Source organism: Simochromis diagramma, unplaced genomic scaffold (assembly GCF_900408965.1).
Source record: "Simochromis diagramma unplaced genomic scaffold, fSimDia1.1 OVJJ01000216.1, whole genome shotgun sequence".
Classification (NCBI taxonomy): Eukaryota; Metazoa; Chordata; class Actinopteri; order Cichliformes; family Cichlidae; genus Simochromis; species Simochromis diagramma.
This window is the reverse complement of record NW_024386883.1, coordinates 6,044,102-6,060,601: the sequence shown is the minus strand read 5'-3', so window position 1 is coordinate 6,060,601 and position 16,500 is coordinate 6,044,102. Positions and strand designations below refer to the sequence as shown.

Sequence of the window (16,500 nt, the reverse complement as noted above, 5' to 3'; positions counted from 1 at the left end):
AAGCGAGGCTGCCATATCGCGCCATCGGCCCCTCTGGCCAACACCAGTAGGCAAGTAGGGTAAAGTGTCTTGCCCAGGGACACAACGACCAGGACAGAGAGCCCAGGGATCGAACCAGCGACCTTCCAGTTACAGATGTGATTCCCAACCCCCTGAGCCACGTTTTGGCTCCCACTAAGGTTTTTCAGGGTTTTGTTATCAGTCAACAACTCTCAAGGTGTGCTTAAAGAACAAAACCAACATTTGTGTGTGTGTGTTTCCTTTTTTTTTTTTGCATTCAGTGTAACTGAAAGCTACAGGTGTTGAAACTGCCTGGAACAACAGACTCTAGGGACATGTATGACTTACATTATCTTTTACATGTATACTATAATGTGTGTGTATACATGGTTTTCTTGTTTTGAATCAGCACTGGATTCTGTTTGGATTTTTTCCTTTCTTTCACTCTAATTTTCTATATTTTGTCTGCTTAGGCAGCCATCATCAGACACAAAGCCAAAAGGTCAGCATGCCACACGCAGGCGTGTTGCTGGTAAAGTGACCACACACACACACACACACACACACACACACACACACACACACACACACACACACACACACACACACACACACACACACAGACTTGATGATTGCTGGTGATGGCACTAAAGTAGGGACATCCTGTCCTTTACCTCATTCGTCCTACCATTTGCTCAGCCTGCTCATGCCTCCTCCTCTCTTTGTCCTTTGCTTCCATCACACAGTGTCTCACCAATGTGACTTCCTCCCGTGTGCTCTCCCCTGCCTATTGCTATGTAAAAAACCCTGGAGACATGTAAAGCATCCCCATGCTGCTCTTCCCCTCCCTACCTCCCAAGAGAGCTGCATGCTCTGATGTGACCTCTGCCTTCCCCTGTCTCCTCTTCATCCTCCCTACTGTGTCAGCCCCCCTATCTCCCAAGAGGTGTGCAGTCCAGGTAGTCAATTTGTAACTTTCAGGTTTCCCCCGCCCCCACAGAACAAGCTTTCCCCTGTACTACATCAGTGCCTCTATAATTAATTGATCACATGCATTTTCAGAATCATAGCCAGCAATTAATTAAGAAAAGAGGGCAATCCCTCCCCTGTTAATCGCTTCTAGAGTGTGAAAATTTGGAGGATTAAGTGAACAAAATAAAAGGAAATGGCCATCAACAGATTTATTGGCATTCCTCCTTGCAAAAATCTTTTTGGCGGTATTTGCAGGCAGCAGATTAATGCAAATCAGTCTTGTCTTGAAATTAAAAGTGCATGTTTATGAAGTAAAGGCTTAGCGGGAGTGTTAAAGACCAACTGATATAACATGTGAGGGGGGGACAACAGAGTCGAGAGTAGAAACGGCCCAGAGACAGCAGTTATATCCACGACACTGCATTTTCTTTTCTCCTTCAGAAACAAGCACTGCCCTGTAGTCACGACTCACGTGATGCCGAGTATGTGTAGAGGAGAAACTGTGTGTGTGGATGTGTCTGTGTGTATGTCTGTGTATGTGTGTGTGTGTGTGGGTCTGTGTGTTGGAGGGGAAGAGAGGGAGGCACACACAGAGACATAGCTGGCAAGCTAAAATGCCCTCTGTGCAGGAATTCACCAGATGGTACTGGACAGAAACCAGGGCTATGACACACACACACACACACACACACACACACACACACACACACACACACACACACACACACAGTACATTATCTGAGCCTATTTGAGAATGAGAATTAAAGAAAGTTATTAAATTCTAACACAAGATTATGCAGTAAGAAACCAAAGAATTATTAAAATGAGCCTAAAGCAAAATTTAACTTGAGGTCATCCGGCTGTTTGCAATTAAAAACAGACTATTAGGCAATCACAATATTAACAATGCAACTAGCACGAAGCCTCATAAAGCGAGACAACAGACAGAGGATTGCAAGAGTAAGCACATTAGAGATTTCACCATACCATACAATCCTGTATAACATAATGCAATCTAATGAAAGGGCCTTACAACAAATCAATGGCTCTGCGATGAATGTTATCTTCATGATGCTCATTTGCTGTTTGGGGAAATATCTACATTTATGTCTTGTTTCATTTCTTGAGAAGGGCCGTGGTGTTGTTGTGTTAAATAACACTGCAGCGGATGTTACAATAGCTCACCGGGTTGAGAAGGGGGGCCCAGAGGCCATAAGGCTATTGCAGAGGCGTCTCTTCCCCGGCTCTGTCTCCCAGCTTTCCTCGCCACTCTCAAATGCCCTGTCATAATAAAGACTAAAAGTCCCCCCCCCCTTCCCGCCCATTAACATGATGCATTTACTTGCATCACCCACACAATAGCCTAAACATTCCAAACTTCCAAAAACCTCAACAGAAATCTCCTACAACTTCAATTAAGTGATAATAAAAAATGTATTAGTTATCTGATCAAAACAAACATAAATTTAGCGCGTCTTTGTGTCTGCAGAATATAAGACATGCACCGGCAGTTTTCATCGTTGTTTATTTATTTTTTCATTGTTCTGGTTAAGGCTTTTAGCCTCCGATTATGCTCGTTTGTACACAACAGGAAAAAGGAAGCCTCTGTGGGGAGACAGTGGAGGCAAGCAGTTACACAAGCAACAACAGGAAGGCACAGGATAGCGACAGAGGGGGGAGGGGATTCATGAGGTTTCATATTGTTCCAATACGATACAGACGCCCGAGTGAGGTTAAGGGATGTTGTGCTGCTTCTGTAATGTAAGCAGAATTGAGATGATGGCACACATGTGTCACAATAAAGGAATCTGCGTCACACATAACCACCTGAGATGACAGAAGTGGCTGAAGATGCAGAAGTTTGGTTAACCGTTTCAGAACGAAGCACAGCACACTTTCACAAACAAGGGTGCTTTTTATACAATGCTGTGACCTTTAGATTAAAAATTAAACAGGATTACTGTGCCTCTCAGCCTTAATGGTTCGTCTGAGCTTTAAACTCCACTGTACCAACATCAGCTGACTGAGGAGTCTGTGCTAAATGAAAGCCAGCTAAACTTAGCTGAAATGTGCCAGCTTTATATATACAGACACACACAAGCATCTGAGCTTCCAAATGCCACTAGCCTCAAACACTAATTTAGGGCCCACTGACTGGTTCTGTAACTGTATATCTGGCACACGGGAGCCTCTTCACAGAGATGTGTAATTAGCCTAAATCATGGTTGATATCTGATGTCTTCTATGTAAGTCAAAGTTCTGCCATTTCCCCCCGACATAAACGGTTGTTCCTTATTACCAGAAACTGAGAAAAACAGTTCAAAAGCCTTCAGTCACGTCAGTTCAAGGTCTAATGCTTCACTGCTGCTAGCTAGTTTAGATAAGAACACACACACACACACACACACACAAGTGTGCACACACAAAAGCCCTGCCAGGATCATTAGAGATCTTCATCGAGCGCTCCATAGCATCTAACATGCAATGACAAATTTGTGCAAGACACCATGAAGGCCAAACATACCCTCTCTCTATTCCCCATATCAACCAGCATGCATGCACACAAACACAAACACACACACTCTCTCCCTTTTTAACTCTATGACCTCTGCCTCTTGATTCCTCATTGCCCATTTCCACCACCTGTGTCTATGTGAATATATTAAAACCAGAAAGACAGGAGAAAGACTCTGATTATGTTACTCTTTAATTTGACATCATGACAACCCAAAACGAGCCAAAAACACACCCTGCCAATTTTCTGTTACATCCTGTTCGGCATAAGCTTGACATTACTTCAGTATTAAGAACACATCCCGTACACAAACACACAGGAGTTTCTTAGTAGGCTCGGTGCGAGGACTCACACAGCAAACTGAAGTTGCACGGAGGGGATTTTCAGCGGCTGAGGCAAAAAACCCCAAAAAAAGCCGGAATGCTGGTGTGACCGTTCTCAAAGTGGCAAAACGGAAATAAAGTTGGATTCGATTCTGGCCAAATATTTTCTTCTAGCTTCAGCCGCTCAATTTTTTCTCTCCTGTGTTTATAATCACACAAATATCATGTTCTGAAACTCTTCTGAGCTTAGCATTTTCAAATAACATAACAAAGTGACTGTTTAATAACTGAATCAATTATCAAACAATCACAGCAGCAGAAACACTTACAGAAACAATTATCAGCTGTTGCCTCTTCTAGCTATGATACAATTAAGACAAGTCAAAGCATGGCATGGTGCTCATCATCTGATGATTGCAGACAATAAACATGATATCATCTCCTTTTCAGAGAAAGCCATTACCTTATCATTAACTGTGCAAAATGTAACTATCTAACTCTGTTCTCTACCTACCAGCAGACTGACCATGTCACTGTTGTGCCAGATCTCGGTGTTTTTCAGAAGCTGGTGATGGGATGGGTCTGCTCTCCAGGGGATACCCTACAACCTGGAGGACCACTCGAACCAGCACCTCCACGACACCGTGAACTAGGTGACTGCCAAACAGCCACTACAGCTGCAGTAAAAGATGATGATGCTGAAGTCCACATCTAAACTCACAGCTAATCAAGAGACCTAAATCTGTTGGGTGAATCGTGACTCATATCTCGGATCTTGGTCATACCACATAAAATCATTTTCATCCTCATAATCATCATGTGACCAAACTGCCCTCCCCAAGCTGCTTCTGAATGACACTAGGCTGGGTTGATTTTAAAAAAAAGAACAAGAAGCTGTGTCAGACTTTTTACATTTTGAAAACACAGAGAGGAAAATCTATGACTGACAACCACAACGGAGTACAAGTCTGGTTTAAAAGACATGTGTTTGATGACCTGAGGTCAGCGGATCCTTTTGGAACATCCAGTCAATGAGGCTTAACCTTTGGATGACTGCTCCATGGCTCACACCTCCCCTGTTTGGGGCCCAAAGAGTTTCAACGCTGACCCTCTAATTCTCTCGGTACGTGCTGTCTGTCTGAGTGCTCTGGCACAGGGTGTCTGAATATCAGGACAGATTTAAGCACTGATGTAGAAACGGCAGCCTGTCCAGAAATGTATGAGAAAGAGGGCTATTTGATTCATGCCCGGTTCTATTCAATTCAATTTATTGTCATCACACAAAGCCGAGCCAGTGCAATGAAATTTGCAGCATCAATCAGGGCAGCACAGCGACACCACAAGTGCACAGACCGAGACCTTCGCTGGCTCAAATAGAAGGAAGATCAATACAATGTTCTCTATAGAATTACCATACGATAACATGCATGGGAGTATAGGGTAAGATAAACAGCAGATTAACGAGTTTATTAGTAACCTGTTATTACTGATAAAGTGGCAGAGCATGGCAGTCTCTGATCCAGTCATTGTGTTGTTCCATAACATGAACAGCGCAGACACACACATATACATAGAGCCTGTCCTGGCACAGCGAAGCTTTAATATAAATGTCCCCTCAGCTGGAAATTGTTTCCAGCGCAGCTGAAAGACCGCTTTTATTGAGCTAGTTAAACACCCCCACCCCATCCCCCTTTTCTCCTACACACAACCAGCACACACGCTCCCTCTTTATACTCGACATAATACTTCTAAAGAAACACAAGGTATTTTTCTGCATTTGTAATCCTTTTTTTAGATTTACTTAAATTATACACCGAAAAAACAACAGTGTCACAGTTTTAAGTAAAGTCCTCATCGTGTAATGTCGTTTGAATGACATTAAATATAAAGCATGACATTATAAGAGGACCCAAAAGTCTGCAAATGTAGTTAATGCCTGGTGTAAACCTGAAATAAATGCATTACTCATTTAGAATGAACATGTTTGTGCAGAATTTTCATCAGCGGGGGGGGATGGAAAAATACAAAAGCGTCCAGTTTGCATTAATGATTCACATTAGTTCACATTGCCGGTTGGGGAAAAAAATGACAATGAGCAGAATATTTAATGACGCTATCATGCCCCCTTTGCACAACTGCCTCGGGTGGTTGAGAAAACGATATAAATGAACAAAAGGTTTTCACTCGGTCTCCTTTTGGAAAACAAGACTTTCTATGTAAAGGACATTATAATGAGCTTTTGTTAGACTGCTCATCTTCCTTTTCACGTCTAACTCTGTGGCCCTTTCTCAACTCGTGTTTCTCTTCCTCTTTTCATCTTCTTAATTCAGCCGGCTGAAGCATGAATTTAATTCCTTTAGTATTAGGTGGCAGCTCAGCTTCTCCTTATCTCTCTTTTACAGTTAAGCTGCTGTTTTCTTAGACGTTAACTTAAAATACATTGTGGTCCTGTCTTTGATTATATTTCTGGGTTTATGGCGATTTAAAACAGATGAAGAACAGTGGTGGGATTGTGCATTTGGGTGTTTTTCTGCCAGTTATATTTGCGCCATCATGGGATGGGCCTACGTCAAGTTGGGAGATTTACAATTTACAGGAAACATAATTGAATGTATTGATGACATTTGCGTGATTATAGACTCACAGTGTCTTTTTGTATGGCTAGCCAGTGACATAAGGCGTTAAATGATACAGTGCCAGCAGCACAGGAACAGCATCATTACATGCAAACAGCGGCTTTTTGAAGCCAGTCCAGTTTGTCCTGGGATCTGGAGCAAAAGTGAGCTGGCGTGGGTGTTACTCCACCGGCAACACCAACAGCAAATACGTCACATTTAACAGCAAGAACAGGTTGTGCGTTCGCTGCTTCCTTCATGCAAATATGCACATGCTCACATTTGTCAAAAAATAAACATGCACATCGACATTAAAAGCAGCTGCAAGCGCATGGGGATTCATTTGTTGAGTGTGCGAGCGCTTGTGTACGACTTACATTCATACCCCCCTCATTTAAGTCATGCTTGGACTGAACCATTTGGCACAAAAGCCTAAGAGTGTCCTCGGGTTACTTTTGTCCTGAGGTGTTTTGTGTCCAGCATCTACTACTAAGAACATTTCTTTTTTGGAAGAGCTCAATGCCAAGAAATCACAGTTGTCACATCACTATTATTGCTCCAAGGACACAAACATTTACAACTACAACCTGAATTTTATACAGTTTTGTATTTTCAATTGAGTGTAGTTATAGCCGTTTAAATTCACTTTAGCTTTTATCATTTAAAAATGTTCTGTTTTAGTTTCAGTGTTAGTTAGTAACTGCATGCAACAGCTGCCTGTCTACTATTAAGACTATTAAGAGGATCAGAATCAGACGAGTAGACCAGTTTCATCTTGAATTACCAGCCCCCACTCGCCCCCAAAATGATGAAGCAGTTCAACGCATTCCTCAGCCTGTGCAAAGCCATACCTGCCAACACCAACTGCTGAAAAGGGGCGGGTTTTCTAACGTAATAAGTGCTTATCCCAACACAAGCACAATCTGTCTTTTTCCTTGTAATTCCTTGGGGTGACTTAAACAACTATTCCCTCTTTTAATAAAATCTGTGCCAATCCTGAATTCAAAAATAGGAAAAAAAACTTTAACTTTATTATAAGGATCCAAACGAGGAAGTAACACTTTATTTATACTCGACAGTATTTTGATTGTGGAGTTAATGTTTAAAAGCACCTGTAACAGCACAGAGGCTGAAGGGAAACCTAAATTCTGCAGAAAACAAATTGATCATCATTATTGATGTTTATTGTTTTTGCTTTGGGGAACTTAAATATCAATGAGATTGCTTTTTTATAAGTGGAGTTTTTTTATTCCTCCACAGCTGCTCCATATGTTACTCATTCTTCAACCATAATGTTTTACTTTGGTTTGGAGCAGCCAAGAAAAAAGAAACAAAAAAGCAGGTTAATCATCAACTGTATATAAAAGATGGCCCCTAGCTTCCAGGTCAGAAAAGTCTGCATTCTTTCCAAAGGCCAGTCCTTTTTTATGTTCAGTTTGTCAATTATTTTCCCACAGGGAGAATAACAGTTTATAAAGGATGGCATGGAAAAGGATGGGTGGGCAATGTCCAACAACTGCAGGTCCTCTAGGTGTCACTTGAGGCTGGCTCCAAAAGACACCCAATCCCCAAAATGAATAACTTAACAGCATTAGAAAGCATGGTTATGGCCTGGTACAAAACACAGTTTGAACCTTTATGGACAGTCTATGGACAAGTCAACTCCCTGGATAAATTCGGGGCATGGCTAAATTGTTTTGACAGGTTTCCCAATAATGGCACCGGATTAGTGTCTGCTAGGCTTCATCCACATCCTTCCAGTAACTAAACTGGACCTGTTCACTGTGTGTGTGTGCTGTTGGAGCATTTTTAAAGTATTATCTGTCTAACTTTCTTCCTTGTTTTCTACTACAGACCAGCCTATACGTTTGTGCTTTAATTTTGGTGACTGATATTCAGTATTTATTAGTCTGTCCCTTACCACTAATTATCTGATATATGCATATCTGCACTGGACAGTTAGTTTATCAATGCAGCTTGCTAACCAAAGCTTGCCACCTTTATCACTCCACCCATAAGATAATGTCCGGCGTCAACCCCCCCCCCCAAAAAACCCCAAAAAAGAACAAGGCGTCCCCCAAAGCACTAAAGGTTAGATTTCAAAATGCAGAGTTAGAAGTCAGTGATCATGTTATTGATGCTACATCCATCTTTTATACTGCATACTGCATGCAAGTCCATCAGTGCATCATTTACGTACAGTCTATGGTTGAGCTGAATGTGAACACGGTGTTCACTTACAGCACTACACTAACTCTCCAAGCACGATACCATACATGTATAGAAGAAAACTTGCAGCTTCTTAAAAGGTTATGTTCATGAGGTTCTAAAAATTCATATTTTTTACATTAACAAGGACAACACTGCTTAATAGAACAACACGTCAAAGGAAACAGACAAGCTGGGAGAAAGAGATCAGGGAGAACTAACAAGTACGTAGCACTACATATTTGCAGCACATTCACAGGATGCACATGCCCAGACACAGGCCACAATGAAGAACATGCAGGCAAACGTAAGCAAAAAACAGTTACATAACCAATCGATAGATGACAGCTTCTCAGTTGGACTTCCTGTTGGTGTTGTGGACATGCATCAATGCAATTAAATTACCTCTATACAGAGGACTGCTGGGGATATACATTGACAAGAGCTTTTCTAATATCATTAACTGTAAATACAGCTTTGAAGAGCGATACAGTCCATTTTGCAGCGTCAAAGCATCCCCTCACAAATTAACTATAAATACAGCAACACAGTCCACAAACAGATCATAAAAAACTTGACAACTCTTTTTCTTTTCCAATCCCATCAATCAAAATATCGACTAAATGTATTTGGCTCATTTATGTTTGTTAAAATATTTATATATATTTTAGCTGCTGTATCTATTCGAATCTCCTGACTGGCTTGAAATTAATAGGAATCAGACACACAGCTCCTGCACCTTCAGAACTACCATTAGAACTTTCCATGGCTCTGCGAGGCCTGCATGTGACGATGCCAGAGTCAATATGTCAACTGCTGCACGGGGGCAAGATGACGTAATCCTGATCTGTGACTCAAGACCGGCAGTACATGGCATTGGTAGCACACACATATCCAACAACATGCTTTCTCCAACTGGCGCTGTCAGGCTTCAGTCATGTTCTCGCTCCCTCTGAAAGTGTCAATCAAAGCCTTGTTAGCATCTCCAGCCTGAAGCTGACAACGCCGGCAGATCTGTCACTGTGGCATACGTGCTGAGCTAAGCTCTAGCTGGAATCAGAACATCAGAACCGGTAGTGTTGTTTTCTGCAGCAAGGATTCCCCACCCATTGTTTCTTTCATTCCTCATCTGCCACCGACACACAGTGGCCTCTGACCCTGACCTTTGACTTCTTTTGTGTGTGTGCGTGCGTGTGTGTGCGTGCGTGCGTGCGTGCGTGTGTGTACCCAAACAAGTCACTGTGCTGTTTTCGAAACCACACACAGAGTAGATTTATCCAGTCCTAATACCACTAAACAAATCTGATATACAGCATTTCTTTTGCTTTAAATATAGTCACAGTGGCGCAATTAAAACAACTGGATCGACAATAAGGATTTAGCCATGAATCAATTAATCAAGTCATCATAAGTCAATAGACAGAACAAAGAAAAAAATTAACAATAAGTGGAAAAAAAAGTCTGTTTTAAGTTGAGATTTGCTCACTGACATCCACACACTGCTGTACCAACTTCAATGTCTCCATCAAACCACATCAGCAGCATTTCCAGGCAAAAGACAGAAGACTTCGTTGACTTAATAACAGTAATTATTGACTAGGAGCTCACACTGATATTGTTGTTTTTTTTGTTTGTTTGTTTCAATGATCAAGTTGTAATGAAGCTAGGTCCTCCACGCCAAAACGAGCCAGTTTGGGTGGTTTGGCATTTAATAAGAATGCCTCCCGGGTGGGCGGCTTCCTCAGAATGCTTTCTGGGAACGCCCAGCTGGGAGGAAACCCAGGGGAAGACTCAGGAGGAACCGGAAAATGCTGCTTAGCCTTCTGCCACCTCAGTCCAACTCCCGAGAGTTAGAACTGTACTGTACCACCTGGTTTGCTTTGAGTCAGAGCTGCGATCACCTCCTACAACACAAATTAACATGTTCTCGCCAGTCCACAAATGACGGGGTGTCTGAATACTACGCTCGTTGTGTGTGAGTGAGTATGTGTGATCACAGTCTTTATTTCTTCATATCATCTCATAGCAGGATCGCATGTGTTCCTGTAGTAGTAACCTCGTCCAACCGGGAAGAAGGACCAAACAGTTAAATTCATTTAAAATTTGCAGGAGCAGTTGATACAAAACTGTGTCGATCAAACAGCTAATTCCTAAATGACTGCTTATTTGATAAAATAGCTGGAAAATGTCCGCAAGTTCTTAAGGACCAAGTGGATGATTTCAAAAAGCTGCATTTTTGCTTTAAAATAGCAGCTAGCTAAATGGCTAATTCGCTGACTTGTGGAAGCACCCTTCACTGACCCAGTCACCAAAACTCCTCTGTATCACTGACAAAAATCTGAGATGTGTCGATATGATTAAGAGGTCTGCAAACAGGTTAAACCAAAACTTGCTGTTGTCAATGGTTTAAAACAAGCATTAGCATACAAATGCTGCTGTTTCATGGTCTGTTACAAGTCTATGTAAGCTGAAGCTCCCTGTCTTGCCTGTTAAGCTGGGACATATCGAAAGCAGCGATGTCTGAAATTCACTCTGCTCTGTGGGCCTTTCAGTCTCGTCTGTGGCGTATTCATTCAGCTGGGCTTATCTGAAAAAGGGCGCTGCTATCTTCTCCTCTTCCCGCTACTCTCTCTGTCTCTCGTCTCGTCTTGTTGCCACAACACATACCTGCAGTGCACAAAGACCTATCCTTCTACATACTTTCACGCAGACACACACCCAGACTCAGATTCAAGCGTCTCACTGTTGCCATGGGGACTATTTCAACCCTGTCAGCACTTCTAAGATCTGCCCGGAGAGAGGCAATTTGCCCCTCTTCCCATGCTTCGCAGTCTTTTTATCTACTCATCCTCCCCTCCTCCTGCTCCTGCTCCTGCTCCTGCTCCTCCTCCTCTTCTTCTTCTTCTTCTCCCATTCGAAGATGGAAAAAAAAATCCCATCCTCCATTCTCGAGAGGCATGACTATTGCTTCTCCTATTCTTTCTGTCAGATTCATTCACCCACAGTGTTTGGCACCAGCAATCTCCTCTCCTCCTACTCTCACTCCCACTCTATACAGCCTTTATGAGGCTGTGTGTATACACTTGCTTCTTCCTCAGGCTGAGTGAACATTGAGGTGGGGCGGGGGGCTTGGGGAGAATGTGCATCTGCTGCTGATTTCAGCCACACAGGATCAGCTAAGTGCTGAGAGCTGAGATTTTCCCCCCAAATTTCCGTGGGGAACACAAGGGGCCAGTTTGATGTATCGACTGAGCCACACCACAAAAGGGAAGATTAGAAAACCTGAAGTGTCTTACTCATGTGGCGAATCTGACCTTTATGTTTCTTCTGCAGGCATTTTAATAGCGTAAGCCTGGAGCAGGAATAAAAAAAACAATTTAAAAAAGGGGGAAAGGATTACTACTTTGGAGAAGTGAAAAGAATATTATTACTCTACCTCTTAAGAAATGAACTTTATGGCCGGCACTGCCGATAAATGATGTAATAATAATGTGATACTTCCCCAACGGGGGAAATTCTCAGAGAACAAATCAGGCAGAGCCATAAACCAGCTGGCAGGGATTCACTGAGTTGCTTGAAGACAATTTAGCAGGAGGCTTGTGGCTCAAAACCAAAGTTCACTGGCTGAACGATGCTCTTGTGCTACCATAAAAAAATTAAAATAATAATATCCACACCCACAGCCAAGGTGACATAATATTTTAGTATTCAGCTTCCAGTACTTTACAGGTCAAAAGATGAAAGATCCGGCTCATAATTATGTCTGTAATCTGTGAGAATATCTCGCCATGAGCTACACTTTGAGATGCTCTAACACACATATACACAGTGGACGTCTCATTTACTTCCTCAGAGCATTATCCAAATATCCCGACAACATTATGGACCTGCAGCTAAGGGGATCAGCTGAACTTGGACAGGCCGGAGCAGGGCCACAGCTGGGGTAGCTGATCTCCCGGAGGGGCCATATTACACGGTTTATCCTTTCTATACATAGACCTGTAAGTATTCTTAGTGCCACCACACGCTGGCAGCAAAGATAACAGCCATAAAACTGTCATGCCCACGGGAAGGGAAGCATTACGTCAAAGACCCAAACCCAGCTAAATGCACTTTGTGATGCTTTTAATTTGTGACAGTGGAGAGACAGGAAGCTGACGTAAATCCTTATGAGGAGAGCTCATAATACACATGACAGCCAGTAAGCTAGTGTAAAACAAGTTAAGATGTCATAGTGACTGAAAGAGTTGCCTGCTGATGACCACTTTTTACTGCCTTTGTTTTAAGGTCTACATCAGTAGGTGTGACATGTCGCTGTATGACGCTGATTTTATAAACTCCAGGGTGCTTTCAGGCTTTCTGCGATGGTACAAGGCTCCAATCTGATAAAGGCATGAGGAACAGATCTGAGCGGGAAGTATCATCAAACTGGGAAATGCAGAGTAATCGCAATACGATAAATCACAGCAACATAATTAAAAGTATGTGTTCCCACAGGATCGTGCTGCTGGTTATTGCAGTTTCTGCTCATGTTTTACAAATGTTTGTGCATGCACTGCCTTCTTTTTTCATGTGTTTGTGTGTGTTTTAAAATGTACTGATCTTTTTAAACTTCATCTAACGTTTCCAGGATGCCATTGTCTTCCACGGCTCCCTCTGCAGCGTGAAGATGAATTTCTAAACCCTTGTAACTTTCTTGAGTAATGCATGTGCAATTAACTCAACTTTTCTTTAGCCTCAGGATTTACGAAAGGGTGCCAACCAGAGCTCAAGTGGAGCAAATGATCGGTCCAGCAGTTTGCAATCTAAATATGTTCAATTCAGGTCTGAGGTTCTGATTTCTTCCAAAAGCTGGACCCAGGTAATGTTAAGCTTTATGTCATGATCAAAACTGCCTGTTAACCTCCACAATCAACTTCTTTCTTCACATTTCCTAACTTTTTAAGTTCTCTCTGGATGCAACTGCCTCACCACAGCAAGATAATATGATGCATAAAAATGAAGGTACACTTGATGATGGATTGTAAATGGAGTATAAAGCTTCCAGAGCTTGCTAAAGGAGCTTCACACTTAGTCAATGGCAGCCTAAAACTTTTTACAACATGTACTTTTAAACAGTCAGCAAGAAGAAAAGAAAAAAGTTAAACTTCCACATTTTATTTCCAGAGAACCTCTGGAGACCCAAATTTGATCAGCCATAAAGGGTCACACATACAGCTGAATTAATAAAAGCAGAAGTAGCGGTCGTGGGCAGGACACACTCAGACGCGTCTGCTTTCAAGTCCAAAGCCTGAGGAAATGAATGGGTGTGAATGTTAAAACAGCGGAGGAGCTGACAGGCATTTCTCTTACCATGTCCGCTGGGGTGCTGCCCGTCATCGTGAAGCTTCTCCCGGTACTCGGAGGTGTTCAAACGCACATACACACACTCACAATCTCCCTCGCAGGGCAGATGCCAATATTCCTTCTCTTTTTTTTCTTCCTTTTTCTCGCACTTGTAAAAAAGCTCCCCGCAGCTCTGACAAACGCGTCCTTGTGGTGTTTTAAAAGCAGGAATTTTTTTTTTTTATTCCCGGCGACTCGCTCTTTCTATCTCTGTCTGTCTTTCTTTTTTTCCCCACAGTCACAACACTGAGGTAGCCGAGACGTGTGAAAATGCCTCTTCCTCTCTATTGCACAATCATTTCGTTAATTTCTCTCCCTCACAAATCACTGATTTGGGGAAATATACTTAAGATTAGAGGGGCAAACTGTCGACCCGAGGGCCTCCTTTGACCCTCAAACATCAACAATATCCCGATTCAGAAAAAACAGAGGTGCCTACGACATGCGAAAAAACCAATACTGCTGGCACATCCGGACGCGGACCTTGTTCTCTCGGGGTGGAAAAAGAACAAAAAAACATCCGCAAGGTTAACGGCTGCCGTCCTCTGATAAACTCGGACACGTCCGCCGGTCGGCGTGAAAAGGCGAAACGGTGATATGAGCCGGTCCTGCTCTTTAAAACGCGGGTATGACCGCTGTTAGCGTTTCAGACTGCACTGCTGCACCTTTAGGACCCGTTCAGCTGTCATTCCGCTGCCTCGAGTCAGAGTAAAGCTAGCCAACGATACAGAACTTCCGGTGTGGGTTTTCGAAATAAAAGAATGTAACCGCTTAAAGTCTTTTTGTGTGAAAGTTTTTCTTTGAAAGAATTGGGGGGAAAAAAATAATGTACAAATCATGACATTAGTCTAGCATGCTGGGGTTTCTATCTGTCTATCTATCTATTTATCTAGCTATCATTTCATTTTTTTTTTCATATCATAGAACTTCCCACTTAAATTATGATTCTCAAACATTATGTGGTTGTCTCCTCCCACTAAAGTAAGTAATAATATTAATAAATATAAAACACATTAATTCATGAACAGTAATAAAAAAATAAAAGTATCTATCTATCCATCACTACTAATCCTATTTTCTATTATTATAGTATATTATACTATTGTTTTAGTTGTTCACTGGTAATTTGTCTGATTACTCCAGAAAACTACTCATGTAAGCTGCACAGCTATTTTATTGAAGAACATCTATACAATAGCCTATTAAACATTCATCAAATATTTAATTATCCTTAATGAGCTGTGACAGTGCACCGTGACCTGAAAATCCCAAATGAAAAATTATCTTACTTGTAGGGCACAAGTGGCCTCATGTTATCATTCGTAGTTATTCTATTCATCTGATTTCTTTGACCAGTCTATTGCTGGGCCAACACAAAGACAGTCACACTCACCTGTGGCCAATTTACCTGACCCATGCATGTCTTTGGACTGTGGGAAAAAACAGTTTTCCACATGCATGTGCAACCTCCTCACGGACTGGTGGATTTGAACCCAGACCTTATTATTATTATTATTACTATTATTACTATTACTATTATTATTATTATTATTATTATTATTATTATTATTATTATTATTATTATTATTATTGCTCTATTACTTATAGATAGGTAATAGAGCAATAATAATGGAAGAGTGGGCTGCTACAGGGTTAACATTTTGGTTGAACTAATTGGCAATAAAAAATATATATATTATGAAAACCACAAATTCTTCAGAAATTGTCAACCAATATCTCAGGGTTCATTTTTGTTTTATTTTGAAGTAAGAATTGGCTTATATCCGGATGTCGGCGCCGTTTTTTTTATTTAACATGGCGTCAGTAGCTAGATTTGGAGGGTGGATCAGGAAAGGGAGTGTTGAACATATTTAATAAAAGTAGTGGGACCGTGGATTGGAAGACAGCGCAGTGCAGTTTGGTGGAAGAATAACCAATCACACTTCCACAGCAGCAAGAAGGGCAGAGAACACACAGGAGGGACAAAGGTGGAAATCTAATAGGGCATATCCAATCTTGCACAGATTGCTGTAATCTTATTCTTCTTTTGTCTTTATTTACAAAATCTCAGTTAATAAAGCCTTTCTTAATCATTTGTCACTAAATGAAATTAATATATCGTGTTGATTGATACCCTTCTTCGCAAGTGCCCCCTCTGGAAAGGTTAAGGGTAGGGGATTCAAAGTTGTACAGTTGCACTTGCAGACAGGACTGTGTGACATCACTTCCATTAGTGAGCTGTGACTTAGACGATGAGACGAGGCAACAAGGATCCTCCTGTAATCCTCCTTAATCAATAAATCAGACATTCAGTACACAGGGAAGAGTAAAGAGCAGCAATAAAACAGTACTGTATATTTTACATTTAACATCGTTAGTACTGCATACAATAAATGGACTACTTAACAAGTAATCTGATTAAGAAATGAAAAAACATGACAGCTTTATAATATGAATTCAATATAGCTGTCAGGTTATTTAT

The 16,500-nt window shown here is 41.7% G+C and overlaps 1 protein-coding gene across 1 annotated transcript in view; it reads right to left on the bottom strand.

The window, feature by feature from the left end:
- ubl3a (ubiquitin-like 3a) overlaps positions 1–14,729 on the bottom strand; it is a 36,998-nt gene extending 22,269 nt beyond the window's left edge. Inside the window, exon 1 of the mRNA XM_040031899.1 lies at positions 13,986–14,729. Coding sequence (XP_039887833.1) covers positions 13,986–14,012 — 27 coding nt within the window. The 5' untranslated portion in view covers positions 14,013–14,729. The remainder of the gene's footprint in view (positions 1–13,985) is intronic.
- Between the last annotated feature and the right edge of the window lie 1,771 nt (positions 14,730–16,500).